This window comes from Varanus komodoensis, unplaced genomic scaffold (genome assembly GCF_004798865.1).
Source record: "Varanus komodoensis strain SLA01 unplaced genomic scaffold, ASM479886v1 scaffold4, whole genome shotgun sequence".
In the NCBI taxonomy this organism is placed as follows: Eukaryota; Metazoa; Chordata; class Lepidosauria; order Squamata; family Varanidae; genus Varanus; species Varanus komodoensis.
The window spans coordinates 32,942,376-32,967,772 of record NW_025335941.1 but is presented as its reverse complement, the minus strand read 5'-3'; the positions used below and the strand labels follow the sequence as shown (position 1 = coordinate 32,967,772).

At 43.0% G+C, this 25,397-nt stretch overlaps 1 protein-coding gene across 5 annotated transcripts in view; it reads right to left on the bottom strand.

Moving 5' to 3' along the window:
• Window positions 1-664: 664 nt before the first annotated feature.
• Window positions 665-25,397, bottom strand: part of IFT57 (intraflagellar transport 57) — a 72,325-nt gene continuing 47,592 nt past the window's right edge. The window contains exon 12 of one of the 5 annotated variants that reach the window (XM_044441708.1): window positions 665-831. In XM_044441708.1, the coding sequence (XP_044297643.1) occupies window positions 672-831 (160 nt within the window). In that variant the 3' untranslated portion in view covers window positions 665-671. Of the gene's footprint in view, window positions 832-20,433; window positions 21,214-22,671; window positions 22,910-25,397 lie in introns of those variants that run through there. The other 4 variants (XM_044441709.1, XM_044441706.1, XM_044441707.1 and 1 more) reach the window with 4 other exon arrangements.

Genomic DNA, 25,397 nt, shown 5'->3' with positions numbered 1-25,397 from the left:
CAGTGATTACTTGGATATAATTGCCAAGTCAAAGATAAAGTGTTTGGAAATCAAAGCATTTGGGTGTGGAAAATACGATAGGAATGTTGCTTAGTGCTTCAGCATGCAAACTGTGCTTGAACACACTCAGCCTATGTTCTCAGCTTGATTGTGGGAAATGATCCTGATCCACATGTGTACAATATAAGCTTACTATCAAGAGAATCAGCTATAGTAGAGTATCAGGTCACTTTGCAAAACCCGGCTGAGCACAAGAGGAAGTCTTTGAATACTAGAGGGACAAGTTCCTTTATGGTTCATCCCAATGCTAATCTTGATTTTCCCTTAAGCAGAGTCCTGAAGCTGATTGCAAAAAGGAGGTTTCTGTGTCTTGGACAGAACCCAAGATGGAGAGAGTGGGCCACTCCAGGCCAACCATAACAATCTTCCTGCACTTCTTTGAGAAAAAGTGGGTATAAATATAGTGCATAAATAATAACTATGCTGTCAGACTTTTGGTCCAACTAGTTTGCCAGGACTGTCCACAGCTCTTTCGAACTCTTTCCCAACAGCCTGAAATTCAACTTCGTTAATAACTGAGCTTTCATACTTCACATTTTTGAGAGTCTTTTCGCAAGAAATCCTCAATGCACTCTTTCCTCAATGAGTTGACTTTCTCATCACCCTTGGCATCAGTTGCCTTTGCTTCTCATCCTCTTTTGCATCATTAGCACCATTTGCTTGATGGATGGACACACAGAGCCAGTGTGGAAGTAGGCAGAAGCATCCACTGTTCTTTCTTTCCACCACCATAATTTCTGGGCCAGAGAGAATGGCAAGCAAACAAGGAGGCTGCAGAGGTGAAGAGGACGGGCAATTTGTCAGTGGGCCCCTGAAGGACGCAGCTTTCAGTGGGTGCTATCCGTGATGGTCCCTGCTTCTGTGGATTGATCCTGGATCCCTTTGGCATGCTAAGTGTATGCTCTGCTACTGAGCTACTGGCCTCATCCCATCATAAAATATAAGCAGTATTGATTTTAATTTAATTGCTTCTCTAACTCTGTTGTTAAATTTGGCACACTTAACACACATCTCTAGAAGCCTGATCTGATTTCTAAAGAAGCTTCTAACTTCCTCCTACTTTTTATCAAAAAAAGAATTTCTTTTTTAGATTCAAACAGCTTTGAATGGCTAGATGTCTCCCACAGATTAAGAAAACAACAAAATATACTGCCACACTGCCGATGGGTCTTTTTAAGCAACTGGCTGCAGCTTGCTTGCCTTTTGCTAGTTGTCATTTTTGGAATTGATTTTTAGAAAGAGCAGTTTGTGGCATTAACATACAGATTGTTCTTGCCAGTAACTCTAATGTCTGTCCCAGCGCACTTGCATCAAAGATAAATATTAATAAATAATATTTAGAATTGACTAACAAGTACACTTAATTCATTTTTAAAATGTATATATTTGTAGAAGTACAGCCAGCCTGTTGGGTGACTTTCAGGCTTCTGTATGCTTTCTTTGCCATATACATTAGGACAATGGCAGAACCATTTAAAATTTCCATGAGATTCCTTATTTCTCTCCTGTTGCCTTTTCTACAAAAATCAGAGTATATGACCCCTTGATGAGTGTAACTAAAGCTTCACTTGTATACCTATTTTATTTATTTATTTATTTATTTATTTATTTAATGGATTTATATCCTGCCTTTTTCCTACAAAGGGCTCAAGGCAGCTTACATCATCTCTCCTCCTCCATCTTATCCCCACAACAACAACCCTGTGAGGTAGGTTGGGCTGAGAGTCTGTGACTGGCCCAAAGTCACCCAGTTGGCTCCATGGCTGAGCGGAGACTCGAACCCGGATCGTCTGAGTCCCAGTCCTGTGCTTTTAACCACTGCACCACACTGGCTCTCCTATATGCCTTGGAGTAACCCCATGTTAGTAATGGAAATTGCATCCAAGTCAGTACCAGCTCCAGGTTTTTGATGGCCTTTGGTAGATCACCAACCCTGCCTACCCTTAACACTGGCCCTGTCCGAAGGGCACTGCTGCGTAAATTAACATTCCCTTGTTAGATCTGAGCACCAACATCTGCAAGGATCATTCCCCCTAGACATGCCTTCCCATTAATTTCATGCTGGATTTGACTGTTAATTAGAGGGGTTCTGAGAACTGGCTCACATGTAATAGCTACATCCCACAATCAATTGCCCACCAGATGTCTTGGAGTGCAACTTGCATCATTTCCAGACAGTGTTGCTGGTGGTCCTTGACGTTCCTGCTAGTGATTTCCAGCACAAATTCAAATTGTTGCTTTGACCTTTACAGCCCTGAACGGCATGGAACTAGGCTATATGGAGGACTGCCTACAGGTACAAAACAGTCCCTTGTGGTCCCCACAGAGCCCTGCAAGCTGTTTTGGGTGACCTGCAAGACCTCTGCAACCTCTGCCAAAAAATGCCAAATCACAGTGGCACTGCCTGGGGCACCTCAGTGCTAGCAAGATAGTCCATTCCTTCTTTTCAATCTCTAGAGAGTGGAGATAAGAAGAGAGGTTCTGTGCTAGTGCAAGTAAGAGGAACCCTTGCACATGTGCATTTGTGAATTTACATATGTGCACATGCATATGGACACATATGCATGCCCCTGGTGTCATCCAGTGCAGTCCTTGATGCCAAAAGGCTTGTGCACTTGTGGCCTACAACAACCTTGGACAACTGGTGTGTATCAGATGCTTTGGACTCTGACTCCCATCAGCTTCTGCTAATGGAGTCAATGGTCATGGATTATGGGATTTGAAATTCAAAACATCTGGAGGGCATCGTCTGTAAATGGCTGGTCTACAGCCATATGAACCAGTCTGGGCATTAAGATGCATTTCAGATGCTCAGCTTGTAGGCCCAACTGCAAGATTAGTGTGATTGGCAGGCATGAGAGACAGGGTCTTTTTCATGGTGGCTTCCAGATTAGGGAACTTCCTCCTACTTTATGGCTTCAATTGTTTAATGGGGTCAGATATACACCAGGCTTTTACAGAAGTACTGTATCTCCTGAATACATGGCTGCATGATGCTGGTTAGTTTTTGTCTCTGCCATGTTGTCTCTTTCCATTTATTCCAGAATTTTCATGGCCAGCTTTATTCCATGTTCACTCGTTCTTGTGGTATCTGCCTTTATATGTGTGCCCACCTGGTGCTGCCTTGCCTTCCTTGCAGGTTAGGAAAGAGAGGACATGTTGGATCCAGTTCAAGCTCTGCATAACAGGGTAGCAATATCTCTTTCTCTCTTCTTCCCTTACCTCCCTTCTGACATAAATAAAATTTGTGGTGTCTTTTCATGCCTTCTTGATTGTCTTATTTGTCCTCTTGCTTAAGAAACAACTAGATGAAATATATGTCTTCTCAAAAGTAAATCATGGTATTTTCAATGCCTTTACTCACAACAAAATTCCATTGACTTTAGTAGAGCTAATTCACAGGCAAGCTGGATGGGAGGGGGCTGCACTAGTTTGCTTTGGGGTAGAACTAATGGAGTACTGCTGGTCTCACTGGGGGCTTGTGAGGACAGGAGCAAGAAGGGGCATCTTTCTCTTTCTCCATGATTTTAGGGGTGGCTAGAAGGAACTGTAATTTTCCCCCCATTTTCCCTCCTTCACACCTGCCCATAACTAATTAAGCTGGAAACAAACACAAAAACAATTGTAAAGGGCCTCTTCTGACATGTTCCCCATGACTGGTAAACATCAAGTGAACAAAAACTACTAATAGCACTAGGGAATGTTAATGTGATGTGGAGAATGACATGAAAATTGAATGTCCTGCGCAGGTCTTCCTGTGTGTGATAGGAGCAAGGGATATGGAATATGGATACAGCTGCACCATGGTGAGGTCTCGACAGAAGAGGTTAGGCATAGATCTGCCCTGGGTTTTAGAATTTTTGTATCTAATAATAAGTAGTTGCTTGTCTTTAACAGATTGTAAGCTATCTCACACTTGCTTCAATATCCTCAGAAAGCCACAACTGAAGTGGGAGGGGTGTGAGGTAATATGAATTAGTATGTGTGGCAACAGCTCACATAACTTCCTGTTACAATTTCCTCTAGCTATGGTGATCTAGGAAAAGAGTCTACATTTGGCTGGCTAATTAAATTCCTTACGTCCATCTGCAGTTTATAATTTCAGATATGTACTTCTTGTACACATCTGCACCATAACCTACAGTTCATTCATCTTTCAGCCACAATGCACTCTACAGGAATATCATTATTTGCCTTTCATCTCATTCTGTATTTAGTAACTGATTTTTAAGCCCACATTTACCCCTGAAGAAGTTAAGGGTATTATATATATTACCTCATAAAGGCCCTGTGAGGTAGGTCAGGCTAAAGGGAAGTGACTGGCCCAATGACATCCAGGCAGTTTACTGGTTGAGTGCGCGTGGATTTCAATCCTACATGATCCCAGTCTTTCATTTGGACTAGAGCATGGCACTAGCCCTCTACTGAACAGACTGAAATAACTTGAAACTGTGTGGTTTTAGGCAGCTAGCATTTTCGACTTTCCAAAACTTACTGGCCAAGTTTTGCACTTGGCCAAGAATTTGATGTTGTCTATCTTTTCAAAAATATTTTTTGATCTGGCATTTGAAACTAGATGAGATCGGGGAGAAATTTGTTCAGTTCTCATTCTAATGTGTCTAATTTAATTCAAATGTGTCTAATTTTGCGCTTTGGAACTACCAGGCCAGGAATGCAGAACCTCTTCCAGCCCAACAGCCACCTTTCATTTCAGAGAAGTTTGGAGACTGCATTCCAGAGGTGGGCTGCCCAAAGGTGAAAACAACAGTTTAAAAAACCCTTAAAAGACCAGCCTATGTTAGCTTAAAGCTGCCAATATCTAAGCCTTAGCAGAAGCATTTCAACTTTTTAGAATCGGGGGTGGGACTACACAAAAGTCCAGCAACTACAAACTGATTGAGGGGCAGGAAAAGCTGGGGGGGGGGGGGAGGATTCCCGGTGGAGGGAATCCCAGAAAGCTGGAATTAACTTCTGGATCTGAGATTTTGCATCCTGTACTATGTGATCCAAAACTGAGTTATCCTTTCAAGTTTGCACTCTCCAAATTTTGCAAAGGCATTCTCCAGTAAGAATGTGCACAAAATCTCTGTGTTGGACAAACATGCATGCAAAATATTTACATTAGAAGACTCATGCACAGAAATTCTTATGAATTTTCATGCATACTTTAAAAAATATCAGAGCCAGACTAAGATTAGATTCTGAAAATTCCAGCAAATACAATTCAGGATACAATCCTATGTATGCTTCGATGGAAAGAAGTTCACTTCCCAACACTCCCAGCTCATGATGTAAAACATTATTTATATCTATGCATGCATAGGATTGTGCTATGAAGTCTGTAAAAATGAAAAAAAGAGAGAAGCCAGCATTTGCTCATTTCCACATGCAATCCCTGATAGGTAGCTGAAAGGAAGGGATAAACCATCCATCCATCCATGGAGAGGACAACCCTGTGCTGCCTACCTGGGTTGCCCCAGATGCTGGAAATCCCCTCCACACCTGTAGGCAGAGCTAAAAGCTTCACCTCCCTGCCACCACAGAAAGCATCTCCAACATAAGAGAAGTGAGAGAGGGAGAAGGGGCAGCATGCTGATGGGCAGGGCCTCTCCAGCCACCACAAGCTAGGCTAGATGAGCTGAGAGATCAGAGCAAAAGCCAGGATCAGGAGCATAACAAACAAGCTTAACAAACAGGAGGACTGCACATATCTACAGTATGCACACAATAAAATCCATCTTCTAAAGGCTCAAGGAGCCTCCTGAATGAAGCTTTTAATACTGAAGTGCAAGACTGGCAAAGAGTGGACAAGGCCAAAGTCTGGAATTCCAAAGTGTGGAGATGGCAACAGACAAGGCGTCTGCCCTTATCCAAACATGAATTTGGAAGTGACAGAAAGCCTCTGTAGATACAGGGTCACAGTCCCTGAAGGGAGGAGGAACAGAGTGTCTCTCTTTGTGCAAGGTGTTCTTATTTCCAGTCAGAAGCATTTTCACAGTCCCAGTGTCAAACAGTCCATGGGCAAAGTATCCCTGTTACTACTTGTAATCTCTTCTGTGAGCTTCAAGCAGTGCTTTTCTTCCGCTTGTACAGGATGTGCCATCATTCAGAGCTGCTTACTTGACTGATTTCTCCTTTATGTTGATTGTCTGGAGGGTAAATGGGTTAAATTCAACATCACAAGAGTTGCTTTTAAAGCCCTGAGCAGTATTGATCCCAGCTCCTTTTGAGAACATGTCCTTGAAACCTCACATGGTACACAGACACCATCTGTTGGGTGTTTTGGCCATCACATGTCACTTAAGTCAACTAGTGTATCAGAGCTTTAGGTTGCAACAAGCAATAATGACCCATAATGACCAGGAAGAAGATCCCATGGAACTCAGCTGGAGTTTCTTCTGAGCAGAGATGCATAGGATCTCCCTGTTGAAACAGAAACATGGGCAGCCACCATATACACTGCCTTCAAATCACGGATCCAACTAGCACAGCATTGTCTAGGCTGACTGGTACCCACTGTGTAAAAAAGCACAGGTACTTCTGCTACCTGAAGGCAGAACTGCACAGTTCATGCAGTGCTATGATCCTTTGAGGAGATTTACTTTCCTTTATACACTGCAGCTGTCAAAACTGCAATGGTGCAGTAGACATGCCAGCCTCTCATGCTGTTTTCTGTTGAATATAGCCTTTCCCAGCTCCTTTTCTTTCTGTAGAGGAAAGTATGCGAGTATATTTTCCCTGGCAGGGGTAAAATCTGTTTGGGAGAATTTTCCACAGAAATTACAGGTGCCTGGCTGAGCTAAGGGAATCTAGTACATTCAGCGCATGCGCTCTGCCAGTAAGCTATGGTCCATCTCTCTCTCTCTCTCTCTCTCTCTCTCTTTCTCTCTTCCATCTGGTAAGGCCTTCATCGTAGAATTAAACAATCAGAAAAGCCTTGATGTATCAGACCAAGGATCCAACTAATCCAGTATTCTGTTCTCACAGTAGCCGATCAAGTGACTCTGGGAAACCCACAAGTAGAACAGAGCGTGATATCACCCTCCCACCCATGTTCCTCAGTGAACAGTACATGGAAACATACTGCCTTTCATTCTGGAGGTAACATGTACTGCTCAGGCAGCTTCTCCTATTGGGCAGTACAAAAATGAATTAATTAAATAAATAGTAGCCATTGATAGCCTCATTCTCCATGAATTGGCCTATCCCCAACTTTAAAGATGTACAAGTTGGTGGCCATCATGACTTTCTGTGTTCTTTCACACATTTATATCTATCCTTTCTATAGAAGTGCCTAAAGATTTTATTCTTCAGTTTTGTTTGGGGCACAATGGTGGCTCCCTTGAGTTCAGTCTGGCTTTTCTTTCTCCCTTCCTTCATTTCTTTTAAAACCCACTGTTGTTGGTTTTGTGCAAGGGCACAGCAACCTGTGTACATGTGTATGCTCTAAGTTACAGAAACCCACAAGCTGTCCTTTTCTTAAGGACGAGGACCTTAAGTAGGGAAGAGTCATGGCTTCCCTCCAAATTTTCCACTTCCCAGCTTCTTTTCTTTCTACAGAAGCCCAGAAGTTTACCTATCACATTTATGTGACCCCTGGACCTTGCTATTTACAATAAGCTATAACTGGCACTGCTAGAGCTGAACATGTATTTAAAACATTTGATGTGCTTAATAAAAATAGTATCTGTACAGTCCAACTGTTGGAGCTAACACAATTTTCTTGGCTTTGCTATACTGCTCTAAACAGAGACACAGATTCAAGTCCTCAGAAGTTTATGGTGCAACAAATCAGTTAGTTCTCAAGGTGCCACAGATTCTTCATTGTTTTTGTTGGATATAAAAAGAACCAACTAGCAAGATTAACAACTCAAGCAGATCCGAGGACACTTACCTATTATGGCTTTCATAATGCAAAGCTTCTGTTTCTACATAATATACATCCTAACATTGCTTCATAAAAGTTGACATTGTTATGGCATGTTCCTTATGTTTACTCATGTTGCCTTGAACATGGACTTGGATTACACTTGGATTACATGAGTCAAGCATACTACCACTGGGCAGATAGAATCAAATGGAAACAAATATCAGGAATGTTTAACTTTTAAAAGATGGTTTGAGGGGAAGAGAAATGTTTAAAAGAAGAGTGAGGTATAAAAACCAAGAGATAGTAAGAGTTGAACAGGGTTGTGGCTACAGGGAACTACAATCCTGGCAACATACTCTTGGTCTGTGGCAGAACATATGTTGTGTGAGGAACAGCCCAAGTTCAGCCCTCAGCATCCTCAGTCGGAAGATCCAGGTAACAGATGATGGCTAGCAGGCCCAAGACCCTGGGGAACAGGCAACCATGGGCCAGATGGACAAAAGTCTGCCATGGTAAAAGGCAGCTTCCTATACACATTTATCTGGGAGTAAGATAAATGGACATTACTTGGACTTTTCTTCCTATCAGCAGAGGTTTGAGTTCTGTCCAAGGATTTCTTTCATATCAGCTGAAATAATAATGAGCTTTACTGACCTGTTGGATGGCTGCTAAACAGTGTTGAGATGGCCTAGGGATTTGGGGTATCTGTCAGAAAATCACTCCTGTGCTGGCTGCTTTTCTGAGGTTACAAAAGCAAACTTGGAGAATGAGAATAGGAGGCAAAAAGGGGAGAGGTGGACACCACCAAGGTATGAAGTATCCTGGTGATACATCTGCCTTTCCCCCTTTCCTTCCAGCACACCACGGTTAGATAGCTAAACACAGCTCTCCAGTTGCTTTACAGGGCAGGGGAGCATGAGGGTGGCCTATTCCTCGACATCCTCCTGTCCTACAAGATGCCTGTGATACTCCAAGTTCAACATGTTAAGGGCATCCCCACAGGATGTGAATTAACACCATGCTGCTTCTTGGCTTTCCAATCCTGCTGGTAGAACACCCTCACCAAACTGGGCTTTACTGAGAGTTGCCATGGGCAACTTTCATACACAAGGCAATCATGCTTTGGGGTGGTTTGCATGATGGATTAGCATAGAGGAAGACAGAGAAGGAGGAAAATAATCAGGCAGCGGCTGGATCTTTCCTTTGTTGGTGCTCCTAGCTTGCACTGACAGTTTGGATCATAACTCTTCTTTGAAAGATGGTTTGTATTTCTGAAAGAAAAGTGAAACAATGCATTCCAGGACACCAAAGTTGTTTTGTCAAATCTCTCTGTGCTTTAACACCTTGAACCTGTGCAACTGAACTTGCAAGGAAGCACCACTGAGTTCAGTGCAGATTACAGTACATTTTACCCACTTGCCTTTACCTGTACTGTTTGTTTGCTTTGGCTGTTTATGCTTTATTATGCAGTCTTAAATCCGAGTATCTAGAGTCCTTTGAGTAGAAAGAGCAGAAAAGCAGGGATTGTGTGTCTGCCTGCACATGCATACAAGTGTCCTCCAGCTGTCTCGCTGATGCATGGAACCAAGGTTCTCCCCACCTTACCATGATGAGAAGGACTACTCAGATGCTGCACTCTCTGCCACCTGGGAAAAATGTCCTGGCAAAGGAGTGAACGATGTGGCTTCATATCCACCCAAGAAGGCACAACTGCAGGGAGCTTGTTTCACCCTTCCCTGCCAGAAAGAAGACCCACAAGAACCTTGAAACTAAGAACATGTGCCCAAGTTCTTCTTTTGTCCTCCTCCTTCCCAACCCCTTTCCTTTTGCAATCCATTTTTTAATTTACAAACCTGAGGATATGGATTGCATCATTATTAATAATCCTAAGATGCTGTGGGGACTTTTGGAACTAAAGACTTGGGGCAAAGTGTGTGTGCAGGCGTGTACATGCACGTGTGGAACCACAGGCTATGGCTAAAGATTCTCCTTGCCAGCATGGCCTTGGGCGCTGCCCTCAAAGGCTTTTGCGCTCCAAAATGTGCCGGCGCATCACCTTAGGTGGCCTGGAATGCCTCTTTATTCCACACTGGATGGGTGCTGGAGTTGCAGTCCAACACATTCAGGGGACACGCTGAAGAGTGCTGGCCTAGAAGGGAGGGATAAAAAAAGGAATGGAAGCACTGCCAAGGCAAAAGAGCAACTGTAGGATCCATCTCCCCCTTTTGCTTTTAGAGAAGAAAAAAAGCCAAGGATCAGGCAAACAATGGGAGTGTTATCCCAGCTTGTAGACACTGCAAAAAGGCTACTGCTTGTATCAGCCAACACTTATTTTAACAGGCTCTTTGTGATTGCAGCAGATATGTAATATCCCTCCTCATAACAACTGGAACACTTCCAGCTATTCAGAGAAAAGAGCTGAAAGAGCTGTATGAAAAACATCATTATTACAGGGATTTTAGCTTTCCAGCTTCCCCACCCCCATCCCCCAATCTTTTAATTATGCCTTTTACTCTTGTGTGTGTGTCTCTGATGTCTCACAGTAACTGTCCTAACCTAACCCCCTCATTTTTCCCACCCTGTCTCATTACCATTCTCTTTTATTCTCATCTAAAATCTTTTCTGCATACTCTGTTGCAGTTGCCATCAAAGTAAATAGGAACCACACCGATTTGTGCTTGGCTTCCCCTGAATTGGCCCTGCATATCTCTCTCTCTCTCTCTCTCTCTCTCTCTCTCTCTCTCTCTCTCTCTTTCATTTAGGCTGTTCTTTTCACTTTCCTCCCTCCTCAAAGCCACACAAATTCCACCCCTCTCTCAAATCAATCCTCTGTTTTGCTTCAGAGTAGATCCTTTCTTACTCAGATCAAAGGATCTATTCTCACTTCAACCTCCTTACTATTATTCATTTATAGGGCACCATCAGGTTGGTGGCATTTTATGAAGTCCTCAAAGATTTTTACAAGCTAAAGGATGGCATGGGAGGAACAACATGGGAAGCAGAGGAAGAAGCTAGATGCAGGGATATAGAAGAAACTTGGGCTTCCTTTCAGTGTTAAATGGGTGACTAAAGGTAGGTGTGAGCATCCTTATCAGATGGGGGCTCCATGACTCACCCAACCAGTGCCAGGGGATGGGGCCAGGGGCACCAGGTAGCTGATGTATCTTCCAGGACACACTTCCCTGAGGGCTGGCTTCCCCTGCACAGCCAGCTCTCCATCCACTGGACAAAACAGTGAGGATTCCTCCATGGGGTGAGATTTGTGAGAAGCCCCTCCAGGCATGGCGCAGCCGAGGTTCCTCTCCCCTTGGCTTGAGAGTTCTTTGGAGAAGTAGAGGAGCTGGGGACTTCTAACACGGGAGTTGTAGTGCAAGACAGCTGGAGGGGCACAAGTTACCCACTCCTGAGTAGTAATGTGGCTTTGTCCCATAGTACCCAACTGGGACTAACACCCAGGGAGTTGTTTCTGCCTGGAACTTCCACTGGAAACATCACAGAGGACAGCTCAATTCACCTTTTCCTTTGCTCGTGTTGCTCATCCAAAGAAGCAAAGGAGATCAGCTTTCCCAGCCTCTCCCCACACCGCCTCATGCATATTTCAGATGTGTAGATTATAGCCTCTACCATTCTTGGCCAGTATGCCCTCTAACTTTGTTAACTAGGGACGCTGGAAGTTGTAGTCCAAAATATCTGGAGAGCATTGGGTTGGGGGGAGCATAGGCTGAACAAAACCACAAAACCACTGGAATTACCAATGGATCCCTACTGTGGGGCAGGGTTTATGCTCTGGGAGACATTCTATTTTAAAATTCATTTGTGTCCTCTTTTTGCCATCTGAAGTACATGTCACATCCTGAGAATGCAAGGCTACTATTTCTTAACAACAGCAACAACAAAACAGTCACCTTTCCTTCTCTCTGTCTCCTCTTTCTCCTCTGTCAGCAACTCAAGGTATGCTTTCCATGTTAACCTCACAACAACCCTGTGAGGAAGGTTAGATGTGGGCATGGTGAGTGGCCAAATGCCACCTAGAGACCGTTGCGTCTGGGAAGGAATACAGAACCAGGCCTCCTGAATCTATGCTCGATGCTACAGCAGCCTTGCTATACCAAAACATGTGCACCACAAAGGACACAGAGGGCTGACCCACAGATTGGTTTGCTGGCTAGAATTCAGACCCAGAATATATAAAGTAAAAAAAAGACAGATCGGTCTAAGTGTGCATAAAGTGCTTTTCAGTTTCCAAGCAGCTCTTAAACAGCTGGAGTTAGGGGCAAGACTTTCAAGTAAAAGGTGTTGCTTTTGGCTCCTGTGCCTATCTTCTCAAGAAGACTCATTATTTCTGCAATTAATAACTTCCATCTGGAAAATGTTATTTTTAATATCATCGGAACTTGCAACAATACACGCAGACAGAATAATATGTTATCCAAGAAATGAATCTACGTTAGCTAGCAGAGAGCCTGCCCATGGTACTTTTGGCGAGCCAGATTTAAGTGAAAGGGCACCCTGATCATTAGGCAGTATTTGAGTCCTGTGGGTGGCATCTCCTGGCATCCAAAAGCACCAGAGAGTAGCATCTGGGGTTAACTTGGCCAGCACTGGAAAACAGAAGCTTGATTGTATCTTGTGCCAAGAGGAATGGATGAGCAGTGGCACCATTGTCTACGATACACGTGTGTCCATCCAGAGGGAAACTTATGGTAAGCAGAGAAAACAAGTAAGCTCAGATTCGATAAGAATCACAGAAGCACAAAACAGATTATTTAAAGGCAGTAAATGGACATGGTGACCTGGGAGATTTCACTGGGATAACCCCTTTTTGGTTCAATATCAAGCTGAATATTCACTTGTGAGTGCTGATGGTGCCAAAGTTTCTTCCCAAGTCCCAAAAGAAATAAAAATCCAAGCACAGCTTCTTTCTCTCTCTTAGGAGCCACTATTTTTTTAGACATCCCCTATTTATGACTTTGGGGTGTATATTGCAGCAAAATTCCAGTTCAGGCAGTTTTTTCGAAGTTGTTGCTATTCTAAGTTAATTTGAACAGATGGAATTTAATAGTATTTGCTCCATCTCCTGAGCCAAAACTGCTAGCTGTAAGTTGCTGAAAGGTCTATAAATCTCATTGGTGGACAAAAATCTGTCTCTTCTTATTATGGGTGTGATCAGTCACTGTGCTGTTGCTTCAGTTTTATGCAGGGCTGCCAGGACAGATATCAGTGGAGCTTTGTTGCTACCTGGGGGCTTCCAGATATGGAAGAAGAGAGGGCCAGCAGGGAAGAGAAACACAGGCCAAGGAGTAAGCAAGACAGAGGAGGTCAGAGCAGATGAAGAAACATGTTAACGCTCTCAAGAAGAGCAAGATCACAGCATAACATCCATAGGCCCGTGGGGCTCACCCTTGTCCCCAGAGACTTAAAATACCTAGGAATTAGAATGTCTAAAAAGCTATCAGAACTGCGAAAAATAATTCCAGACCTTCAGTGAGTCAGATAAACCAGGCCCTTGAGCAATGATCCATGTCTAACCTACTCTGGCTAGGATGCACAGCCGTTCTTAGAAAGACAGTCATCCCTAAGCCACTGGGCCCCTTGCATAGCCTACCAATGGCAATTCCACCTACGTGGCTTTCTAACCAAACACTCCACCGGAGCAGAATCTCAGGTGGTGGAGCGGGAGGAGTTGTGTATTTATTTTATTCGGAAAACGTATATGCTCCCCTCTGCCAGGATGCCCCTCTCCCCCCAGAGCAGAGTAGCTTTCCCACTGTGGCATTCAGTACAGGAGACGAGCGGAGCTGGCAGCACTGCGGAGCACCTCTCCACCCAGTGGCACTATGGGAGGAGCACCAAACGGTACAGTCCTGCCAGGCAGCGGGGCATAGCAAGGGTTGGGGGAGTCTCAGTGGGATGGGTGGGAGGCAAGGTGGGAGGGGGAGCAACCAAAGCACCAGCAATGGGGAGGTGGCGGACATGGCAGCAGCACGCATGAGTTCTCCCACTGCAGTCAGTGGGGGAATCTGCAAATAGCCCTGTGCATAACGGCAAACAGTCAAGGCAGAGCAACAGTATTTTATGCAGAACTCCAGATTAAGGCAGCCCTGGTATGCACAAATTACAAGACTATTACAAAGCCTTTCAGTTAAGGCATTTGTTATCGGTAGTAATCGGTAATTCTGACAAAACATGTTTTCATTGTTTTTTTAATGCTATTAGACTTTAAAAAGCGAGAGAAACAACTGCCTTTACTGCCTTTTAATTCCTCAGAGCGCTGCCTGAATGCACAAGCTAGTAAGGAGCACCAGCTAAAGTATTTTCCTTAGAAACACTGCCAGCAGGCCTAATTCCTTTGCCCCTGCTGCCAGGGTAGCCATGGCTCCTCATTTTAAAGGCTGCAGATGACTGTTCTGTGTTCCGAAGGTGCCCTTTATTTGAAGGGCTGTCCAGTCCAGGTCTCGTATAAAGGTAAAGCAGCATCAGAAGGAAAGCTCGGGCCTTGAAGTGTATTTATTTATTTGTGGGGTTCGTACATCATGTCTCATTTGTTCATGTTTAAGTGGCACATACTTCATTGCACTTCAGAGTCTTTGCTGACAGACTGGGGAGGTTATATGGGGATCTGAAAGGAGAGTGGCCAATAAGTGTATAGGAGTGAAGCAAAAGAAAGGGTTCAAAGCTTCATGGCCCCAAAAAGGTTCTCTGCAAGCGTACAGTTATTCAAGGATCTTCTTTCTCCATATTACCCTTCCCTTCTTCCCGTGGTCTGTGATTCACTTCTATTTGATGTCAATAATGCTATTTGTATATGTGCCATTCAGTTCTAGCGCAAGTCCACCAGTGGTAAATTATTTTTCCACTGCTTTTATATCCCATCTTTTCTCTTCTTGCATGGAATCCAAGGTGGCTTACACAGACCTTCTCCACACCATTTTGTCCTTACAACAACCACCCTGTGAGGTGGGTTATGCAATAGAAAAGCAGGAAAGGGAAAGCTCTTCCTATAGCTCTCAGTTCTGCAACAAAACAGAAATAGGTAAACTTATTAACAGCCTCATGTAGAAAAGCTCTCTCTTTCACCAAACACACCATTCCCAAATCTAATACACAAATCTTATTTCTTCTTATCTGGGTTTATTACTCACTTTCTTCCTTTTTGTGCTGTTACCTTTTTTAAAAAGTGAGGGGCAAGAAACTACATATGACCATGTTTTTGATGACCACTGGGCAAGGCACTCACTCACTGCCATTGTCACCAGGGGCTATTGCTCCTCTCTCTTTCCCACCATTGCTACCATTTGCTGACTGGTATGAGTCACACAGCATGAGAACCCAGCAAGGCTTATGAGCATCTCGCAAGAATTGTTATTGTGAGAAACTACCCGTTCTCCTCTAGGCAATCATTGCTACTTTTGAATGTTCCTGAGATGGTGGCACCTTGGGAAGAGTTATAAGATGAAGGGGACCTGTGGGAAGCATAAGCTCCCCCACCCCCAACAACAAAAAACAGGGATCTTGCTGCAGGACTGGGGTTTGATCTGCCCCTTTCACAAGCACCCATCTCTCTGGGCTTTCAAAGCACTTGGCAGAATGAATTTGAGGGCTGTGAAATGCCTCAAAAGGGGGAGGAAAGTGACTGATCCCAAGGCAAGTGCCTGAGGACAATGCTAGCAGCCCTCCACCAGCCCATTCATCTCCCCAGGCTCTCACTGCGGCTCCAGCAGAGCTGCTGTCATTCACAACTAAACAGTATCATCAATAAAAGAAACTGCAAACTTGATGGAGGATTTTTTTTTAAGAAACAGGTGCAAACACAAACAGCTCCTTCAAGGTGTACCTTTGAGGAACAACTCGTGGCTCTGCAAAGGTTCTGACTGCAGAAACCAGTTTCACTGCTAGCTTCAGCAATCTGAAGAACTTTATTTTTAAAAAGGCATCTCAAGCCACAGGGAGCCCAGAAAGGCTTCTGGCAGTGGCAGGGAGGAAGGAAAGTCTTGATTCCCCTCTGGTTTCCCATGGAACACCCATGGAAGACTGCGGGGTGGGGGGGGTGAAGGTGCACTCTGCTGTTAGCCTCTGGTGATAATGATAGAGATAGCCTATTGCAGGTGTCTTGCCCAAAGGTTGTCAAAAGCCTGGCACACATACTAGTCTTACATAGTAAGACTTGTCCCTCACTTTTTTTAAAGACAACAGCACAAAAACAGCACCCTACGAAGGTGCACCTACAATGCACCCATTGTCTGTCAGGTACATTAGGGGGTTTGTGGCTTATAAGCCAGTGGTCCCCAACCTTATGAGCAGCAGGGACCAGTTTCATGGAAGACAATTTTTCCATGGACCAGGAACTCTCTAGCAACGTTTGTTTTTTACTCATTTTGGCTAGGGTTAGCTTGTAGGCTTACCAGAGCTGTGACTGAGACAAGTGTGCAGTGTGGGAAAGAGCCATGGATGGAAGTGGTAAATAAAATAATGGGCAGGCCATTATTCTGACTTAAAGCCTGCCACCAGATGCAGCTCAATTGTCACTTGCCACTCACTGATGGTGTTTTGATATGAGTCTGCAAGCGATGGATTTATTATGGCCTCTGTGCAGGCCAACCTCTCTGCTGATGATGATCTGCATTTGTAGCCGCTCCCCAGCACTATCTATCTATCTATCTATCTATCTATCTATCTATCTATCTATCTATCTATTTAATTTGTATGCCGTCCATTACTTGCGTCTCTGGACAGCTTACAATCGGCACTAGCATGACGGTTACAACCGGCACTAGCATTACCGCCTCAGCTCCACCTCAGATCATCAGGACTTAGATTCTCATAAGCAGTGCGCAACTGAGCTCCCTCGCATGCGCACTTTATGGTAGGGTTCAAACTCCTATGAGAATCTAATGCCTGATGATCTGAGGTGGAGCTGAGGCGGTAATGCTAGTTGTGGGAAGTAGCTGCTAATACCGGTGAAACTTCGCTTATTCGCCTGCCACTCCCCTCCTGCTGTGTGGCCCAGTTCCTAATAGGCCATGAACTGGTACTGGTCCATGGCCTGGGGGTTGGGGACCCCTCTTATAAGCCACTCTCTGAAGCTTGCTGGGCTGTGTTGTTTATTGTGTCCTGGGAACCCACTGAGTGAGCAACTAGGCAGTGGCATTCACCCCTCCTACTCTTCAGCCCTGTCACTGCTTGACCGCAAACAGTGTTAACCTTCACTCAGGGATGATCATTTGGGCCAGGCTCAAAGTTAGATGAAACAAGCAAGAACTTTGCCTTGGAATGCCTGCAGAATATAACAGCTAGCCCATCACTGGCAAAAACTCCAGCTCAGTTTGTGAAATGCTTGTCCCCACTGGTTGTGACAGAATGACTTCTGTATGATATGTGAACCTTTTAAAATTGCCTTTAAATAACTGTATTTAAAGCACTTGGCAATCTCAAGATTTGCTGAAACTGTGGAGAGAGAGAGAGGGATTTGTAAACTATCCAGAGAGCTTTGGCCGTAAGAGGTATAGAAATTAATTAAATAAATAATAAAATAACAGCTAAACATAATAGTTTTAGAAGACGCTTCCTTCACTGGAAAGCCAAAATTGAATAGCATACTGGAAGCCACAGCTGAGAATCAAATGCTCAGTCTATTTTTTAGTCCATGTCAGTTTTGCATTCATTGCATTCATTCATAAGTATGTTCCATTTCTGTATTAATGTTCATTTTTAAAGCTTTACAAATATTCATATGTATGGGCATATTTTGATAAACAGTTTCAATTATATTCTATTAAAGAGTACACTTTATATATGCATTTCTAGGTCTATTTTATCCTCACATATACTTTTTAACATGCAGTTTGGTTTGGTTTGAGCCAAGAATGACATCAAAAATTCTGATATTTGCAAAATTGAAAGATGATTATGAGGTCCTCTGTGCATGAATCCAGGAGGTGCAGATCAGATCAACTCACAGCGGAACTGGCCAGAATTGGATTCTGCAAGCCTCAGTAGCACAACACAGTGACGAATCCACTTGCATGGAAGGATTGCCCAGGACAGTCACCTTATGCCAGCCCATACATCCAGGCACAGCTGCGCTTTCCTGCAAGAGGCTAAAGATCTTTCTGCTGTAAGCACCTGTCAGAACTGACCTAGGAGGTACCTCCAAGGAAACAGGCGACAGCCAGGAAGCCCTTGTTGCTCAGGCACAAATCTAACTCCAACAGAAAACTTTTTATGCTCCCTCCATTCCAAGGGGTCACAGTGACCTGTCTGAGTTGGCCAAGCTACTCCAGGGGCTGAGAACACTTCAGTGCCAGGATCATCGATCACTGCAAGCTTCTCTACACAAAGGGCTGATTGTGCTTTCATGATTCCTTATCTATGGCAATCTGACTTTACACAGGTCATCAGCTTCCAGGCCTTCCTCATGCTTTCTGGGCATTGCTAAACCTTTTTTTGAGAATGAGGAAGATGTGCTATTCAAGGACTAGCACATCATAAGACAGTACAAAATGGTCATGCATTTTGCAATTCTGCTATACCACAGCACTGGCCTATAGTTGTGGCCTATAGAACATCTTCAATTAGAAAAATTCTTGGAGTGGGCAGGGAAGAACTTGTAAAAGACCTAATCTTGATACAACAAGGAATCTAGAAAGGAAGCCTCAGTAAAGGGGGAGGCTAAAACTGATTAAAAGCCTGAAGTAAGATAACATTTTACTCTGAAATTCAGTGCTCATTAAAAGTTACTCCTAAGATTTTGACTTCACATGACTGCTAACATACCAGCTATCTTTCTTTATAGAAGAAAGTTCTCTGTTTGAAGGAATCTTTTATCTAAAGAGCCCATATGATCCAAATCCAGATCATCTCACATAGGGGGTAACTTGCATACCCCAGCATCACTTTCTGTTGTGTAATTTATTCATAGATATTCTTGGAGTCTGGGCCTATTAGGACGTTGTCAACATCTGCCTAGTAAAAACAGTCCCCAAATTTCAGTGTCATGACTTTTACAGTTTTCTTTCTATAAACAAAAACATGCCAAAATGTCCCAAAATATGCATAATAGCCTTGTGGCATACTTTCAAACCCTAAACAAAGAACGCCAAAGTAAGGCACAAGAGAAGGTAATGATCCTAGATTTTTCGTTTTGTTTGAAAGCCAAGAATTTGAACTATAGTCTCCAGCAAGCAGAATTATAATCCATTGAGGGAAACCTGTTTTATGCTGATTTGAAGTTTGTAGGCTGATCTATTGATATGTAGATTGAAGGTCACTAGGCCAATCATTGTTATGTGGATGTTATTGTTATGCATCACTGCAGGAAAGATTAAGTCTTAAATTACCTGTACTAGATGAAATCTGAAAGCCATTCTCATGCTGATTCAAACTGCCTGGGAGAAACATCCAGTCAGACAAAAGCCTTTTCATATGCAGCATTTGCCTTGCCTGAGCCACTTTTATCTGGGGTCAAAAATAACCCTTCCTGCAACTAATGCTAGGTTTCAGACTGGTGCAGGGTGAAGGTTAACAGGAGCCATCTATTGCTGTCCAGGAACTGTGAACACCTGCACAGCAGCCTGAGCAGGCTGGCACAAAGTTCACATGCTCAGTCTTCCACACGGTGGTGAGAGGTTTAAATTATACTGGGTTTTTTTTAACTTGCATACATATAAATTAATGACTAAGGAAAAACAGTCTCTGGTCTCTTTAACATTTAGAAGATTAAAAAAAAAACAATTTCAAGAGAGTTATTCTTGTAGGAAGCAGCGGTAATCCGTCCTTACTCATCCATAGCAACTGCTGATTGAATAGGCTGATTCGCACATCCAGGGATCCATGGTTCACACCTCATGTGAAGCTACTCTGTGAAATAAACTAGGTGTGTCAGTTATTTTCTGATTAACCCATGGTATGCCCAACAGATGATTGAGTTTACTCTGGGTTGTTCTCCTCATCTTTCTCCCCTCCATCTCCAGCTGGGTCTGACTTGGATCCCAGTATTCTTTGCACTAGAAGCCATCCTTCCTCCAATTCTTACCCCTTCTCATTTGCCATCTTTTGTTTTCTTTTTTGAGCCAATTTTCATCCAATTTTTATAGTTCTGGACCCTGAAAAATTGCCTAACTATGTTCATGAAGGCTATATCGGTAGTCTCGTCTAGTCAATTTCTTTGTCTCTTACAGGTGTCAAAGGCGAAGTGGAGACTGCATACAGACTGATGTGTGTGCAATTGCTGTCATAAGTTGAAAAGCATTAGTAAAAGGAGTAAAGCAGCAAAAAAAAAAAAAAAAGTGCACCAAAGCAGAGGAAGTCTCCTCCTTAGCAATGCAAACCTCTCAATTTTAAGTGTTGAACAGAGAGTTCTCCATGCTCTTCCTATTTTCAACACTTCCCATGTCTCCAGCTACTTTCTAGAGGAGAGATATTAATTCTTTGCCCATTTTCTTGGTTTCCTAATTGTTCTAAAAAAAATTGACATACCATTTGACTGCCATTTCATAAAAGCAGAAGATACTTTGCTCTTGTTTCATTTTGCACCTGTGTGGCCTTTTTCTGTTCCTTTGCTCACAGAACAATGTGTTGTTCCTTGATCAGGTGACAGTATTTCTCATTCTTGGCTGAACCTCAAACTGATCCATTTATTATACAAGGATTATTATCTAAGATGTACACAAATGATGATTGTGCCAAGTTTCCAATAATCATTAACTTTCCAGAACAAGCCTAAGCATGTCTATTCAAAATTATGTCCCACAAATAATTTTTGCTTTAGTTCTAATGAGTATTCTAATAGACATGGATATCAAACATATAAGTTCACAGATTTATTACCTGAATAGCTTTTTAATCCACAGATATTCTTCCAGACTTCTTTGCTTTGTCCTTAAGCTTTGATATTATGGTAAATATAATCCCAACAAAGTTTAGTTCCTTTTTCCAGTGGATTGACCATGGTTTAGAGTTAGGGCATTTCACACAGGCCTAAAGCAGTTCTTGCTTCAGTCACTTTGTCATGTCACTGTTCAAGCTGTATTAGCCAGAATGTTCATTTGAATTACAAATGCCCTTTTCCCTGCTTTCTGTTCCGCATCAACAACAATCAGATGTTCATACAAATGATCAAACTTTCAAAGGCTCAAAAGCCATTTAAGTCCCACATATGAAAATGCTTTTCATCTTGAGATGGGGCCTGCTCCCAGGTGATAAAATGTGTCTGGTCAATGCATCCCAGAAGACATGGCGGTGATGTACTAAAAAGGTCAGAAGTCCCAGAGGCAGGAATCATAGATCTTTACAAAAGCAAAAAAATAATGACTTCTTGGAGAACAGTTACCACCGAAGTCTTCCTACTATGCTATTTGAATATGTGCACACATGCACACACACGCACTCATGCGCACACACAAAGAGATGGAGAGAGAAGGAAGCTTTCACAGCTCACTTAAGGCTGCCGCCCACACTGTAGGCAGCCCCAATAGATTAGATGACCCAATATCCTTTGACTCCTCTTTCATAAGTCTCTGTAATTCTGTTGCAATAAAAGCTCAAAAAAAAAAGCTTATGTTCATAACTCCATCTGAAATTCAGGGGATAAAAACGCTTACAAGCAATCTACAAGAAAAACAGCAGCTAGTCTTTGGTGAGCCAGCTGTCATGTATTATCACTACCGCATAGGGTTCTGAAGGTAAGTTCATCCTGGAAAGAAAGCATTCCTGTCGCAGCAGGGCTATGCAGGTAAAGCCACAATAAACTACGTGCCAGATAGAGTCAAAGACGCAGCAGTGAACAATGCTCTTAAGATTGCTGGGTGTGAGCTGCTGCTTGGTGCCATCGACAACTCAGTCTGTGCTGGCATGTTTTGGCTCTCTTGCATTGGTCAAGTCCATGCACTTTTTAAAATACTGTCTTGCAAGGCTTGCTGTGGTTGTGCCTGTTAATTTATGAATTTGCATTTAAATTAAAAGATTTGGGGCTGCCTCTTAGGGTTATAAACTGTTGGAGGGGCACACAAGATAAGAACAATTCAACAGTAACATCAGCATGAATGAAAGCCAGGGAAGATAACAGGCACAGCTCACCGCCAAAATATGAAAACCATTAAAAGTGCTGCCAAAATCATCACTAGCCCCATAAAACACAACTCAAGAGAAAGCCAAGAAAATTAATGAGCTGGGAGTTTTCTGAAGGGCTTCTAGTGATGGATCTTGAAAGAAAAAAGGAGAGATATGCATGTAATGTAATAATAATAATAATACCAGACTGCCTATTTCTGGAATATATGGTTTGACTAATTTTCCAGTAATGGCAGAGCCTTCTGTTCACCATCTGTAAGGAATCCAGAGAAGGAAGGAAACAGAATTCTGCACAGGAGGAACTGGAGATCTCGGGGCTCCAGAGTAAGCCAGATGAGAGGAGGTTGCCCTAGCACAGTACTGTCAATGCAGACTAGCAGCAGCTTCCATGGATTTCAGTTCAGAAGTTCCCCAGCCCTCCCTAGAGATGTCAGGAATCAAGCCTGGCACCCTCAGCATATATTAATCCACCGGGTGCAGAGATAAGGTCTGCCTAAGGAAGGAGGTGTTCTCAAAAACACTGGCACAAAAGCAACTGCCTGATGCCCTTGCCATCCTGCATCACTCGTATTGCGATTGCTTTCAGTTGTTTTTGGAAGTATCAGCCGTATGTGGCTGTTGTCACTACTTAATTTTAAGCAGACAGAAAAAATGGTAAGTGCGGATTGCATTGTTTTTAAAGGGTTGGTTTATTTCACTCTGAAATTAAGTTGTACTCTGATCATTTTTTCGTCCATTAAAAGCCATCTCCAGAGGGTGCCCATGTTAGTCTGTTGCAACAAAAAAGGAAGAGTCTTGTGAAAACTTAAAGATTAAAAAAAAGTCCGGGAAAAGGTCTTGCAGATTATAGCCCACTTCATCAGATGCATGGAGTATAACAGTTGCAGCCACACATGTTGTAAGGGGCATCGCCTTGAAGAATGGCAAACAGGGAAGTCAGAAAAAAATAAAACTTAGAAAGTACTGACAATGGCAGTCATATTATTAGCCGTAGTTCTTCACAGTACAGTTATTGCTGATAATACAAACACCATGGTACTAGGTAAGCTAATTATAAATGAATAAATTAACCCATAAGGTGATAAAAACCCTTTATCACAATTCAGGCCTCAGATAATAGAATCAAACCTTTTGATGAGCTTTAACTCAGGAGTGATTTTAAAATTTAATCAAGCAACATTTTAAAAACACCTAATAGCCTGTGTACACCTACCTGAAACACAGGCATTCAGTGGGATTTAACTCACACATTTACATAAGTATGCAATGATTGTGCCTTACATGATGATACTGGGAATGAAATCATGAGTACTTGCAACTTAATTCTCTAACAAATATCTGACTTTCCAGTTGGGGTTTCAATGGGTGTATCTTCTGAGTATGTTTTATGAATTACACTCTTTTGATCTCCCATAATGGCCATTCTGAAGAACGTTAAAAGCCCTTTATTCACACTGTGAAAGTCTTCCACCACGGTGTGGGTAAAAGGCTTATCTATACAAGTATATAAATACACACAATTATAGAGAAATCAATACATTTCTGTCATGTCTGGCACAGAATGCAGCAACTGTGCACAACAGAACTATAGAGAGTATCGATTGAAGAAACATAATTGATAAAAAATGTTCTTAAAAACAAACAGACAAAAACACCTGTGATGAAATTGCCAGGTGAAGTTGTCTTATACTTATTCAATTGCCATTTGTGTGTCAGTTTCTAGCCCAGTATTGTCCTCTGTGGCTGGCAGTAGTTCCCAGGGGTCTTCGGGAAGAATCCTTACTATCACCTGCTTCATGATTCTTTTAATTGGAGCTGCCCAGGTTTACTCCTGCTTGTAAGCCACTGGCTGTGCAATCCAGCCTGACAATTCATTGAAGGGCAGAATAGAAATATCCAAATAAAAAACCTAAATAGTGTGTGATAGAAATAAGAAAATGCTTGAACTTCACCCAACTCTGTTTACCTTCCCTGCAAAGTACACTGTAAATCAGAGGACTTTCTTTTTATGCTTCAGAGGACTTACTTTTATCTGGGGCTGTACAGCACAAGTGCTCATATGCATGTACACACAAAGCAAAATTCTTAGGAAAATGGAGGGGTAAAGTAACTCCGAGGGTGGTGTGATGAATGATCTCGCACTGATTCTCACACTTACCTGCTTAAAGTTAAAGCATTATAAGAAAGGGCCAAAGCTACTTCCATTAATTAGCACACCCTGGAAGTGCAGAGGTTTGGTATGGAACCCAGAATTCCATCTCACAGAAGAGGAGAGGCAGTGCAGACCTCTCCATCAGCCAGAGTGAGACCAACAACCGCTCAGCTCCTTCAAAGTGGTCACTGCATCTAGTTTTGGTTTCAGCTAATGAGTTGGGTTCATGGTTTGACCACAACAACTTCTGTACACATTATTTCTATAGAGGAGTATAGTTCATGATCCCTCTATTCTTTAGTACAAAGACTAGCCTGTTTGTCCCACACAGAATGCAGAAAGGCATTGCTAATAAATGAGGGCATCCTTCATACTGCAAGATGAGCAGGTGAATGGATTCTTGGTGTCATGACTGACATTATTTGGTCCTGCACTTGCTCTTGTTGGATAGTGATAAGTATGTATTGGCCTGATGCATACAGCATGGCAACCCACCATAACACAAGCACTGTGGTACTTGGGACAAGCACTATTTTCGTAGGGCGTCCGACTTGCCTGTGCCCAGTCATGTCAGGCAAGCCTAGGTGGCAGGGATTGTTTGAGGGTTAGACAACACTTAAACACCCTTGGTTTGTTTTTGGGATATTTGTGGGTTGTCTAACTCTCAGCCTCTGCCCCCTGGGTTTATCCACAGAAGTGGCCAGGTAGGAGGAGCAGTAGGGGATTCAGCTACCTGCCCTCCTACCGCCTGTCTTTTCACTACATGGGTTTTTCAGTCCATCTAGCGAGGGCACTTCAGAGGAGATGAAAAAGAGGCTGGAGAAGGCTTGGGATTACTCACACTCTGGCCTCCTTTCTTCTACTACTGGAGCACCTCCGTTTCTTCTCATCTGTGGTCACCTGATATCAGAGACGCAGCCAGTGCAGTGCTTCCCATGCCCACTGTGAGAAGTCTGAGGTCAGACTTCTTCTGAAGTTGGAGCATTGCCTGGAGAACACAGGCTGTCTCTCTAAAGGCGCATTCCCTTTCATGTTATCCCCAGAAGACTTTTTTCTAGCTAAATATACATAGGATGGAACTTTAAATTGTTAATACATGTCCAGTAGAAGTCCTGGCTTTGGTTTCACTGTTACCTACTTTACATTACCTGAATTTTACTGATGCCAAGAAGCAGACCGTTAATAGCAAATAAAGTTCCTGTTTAAACTTGCCATTGTTGTCAAGCTCAATTCTGGTAAGACAAAATT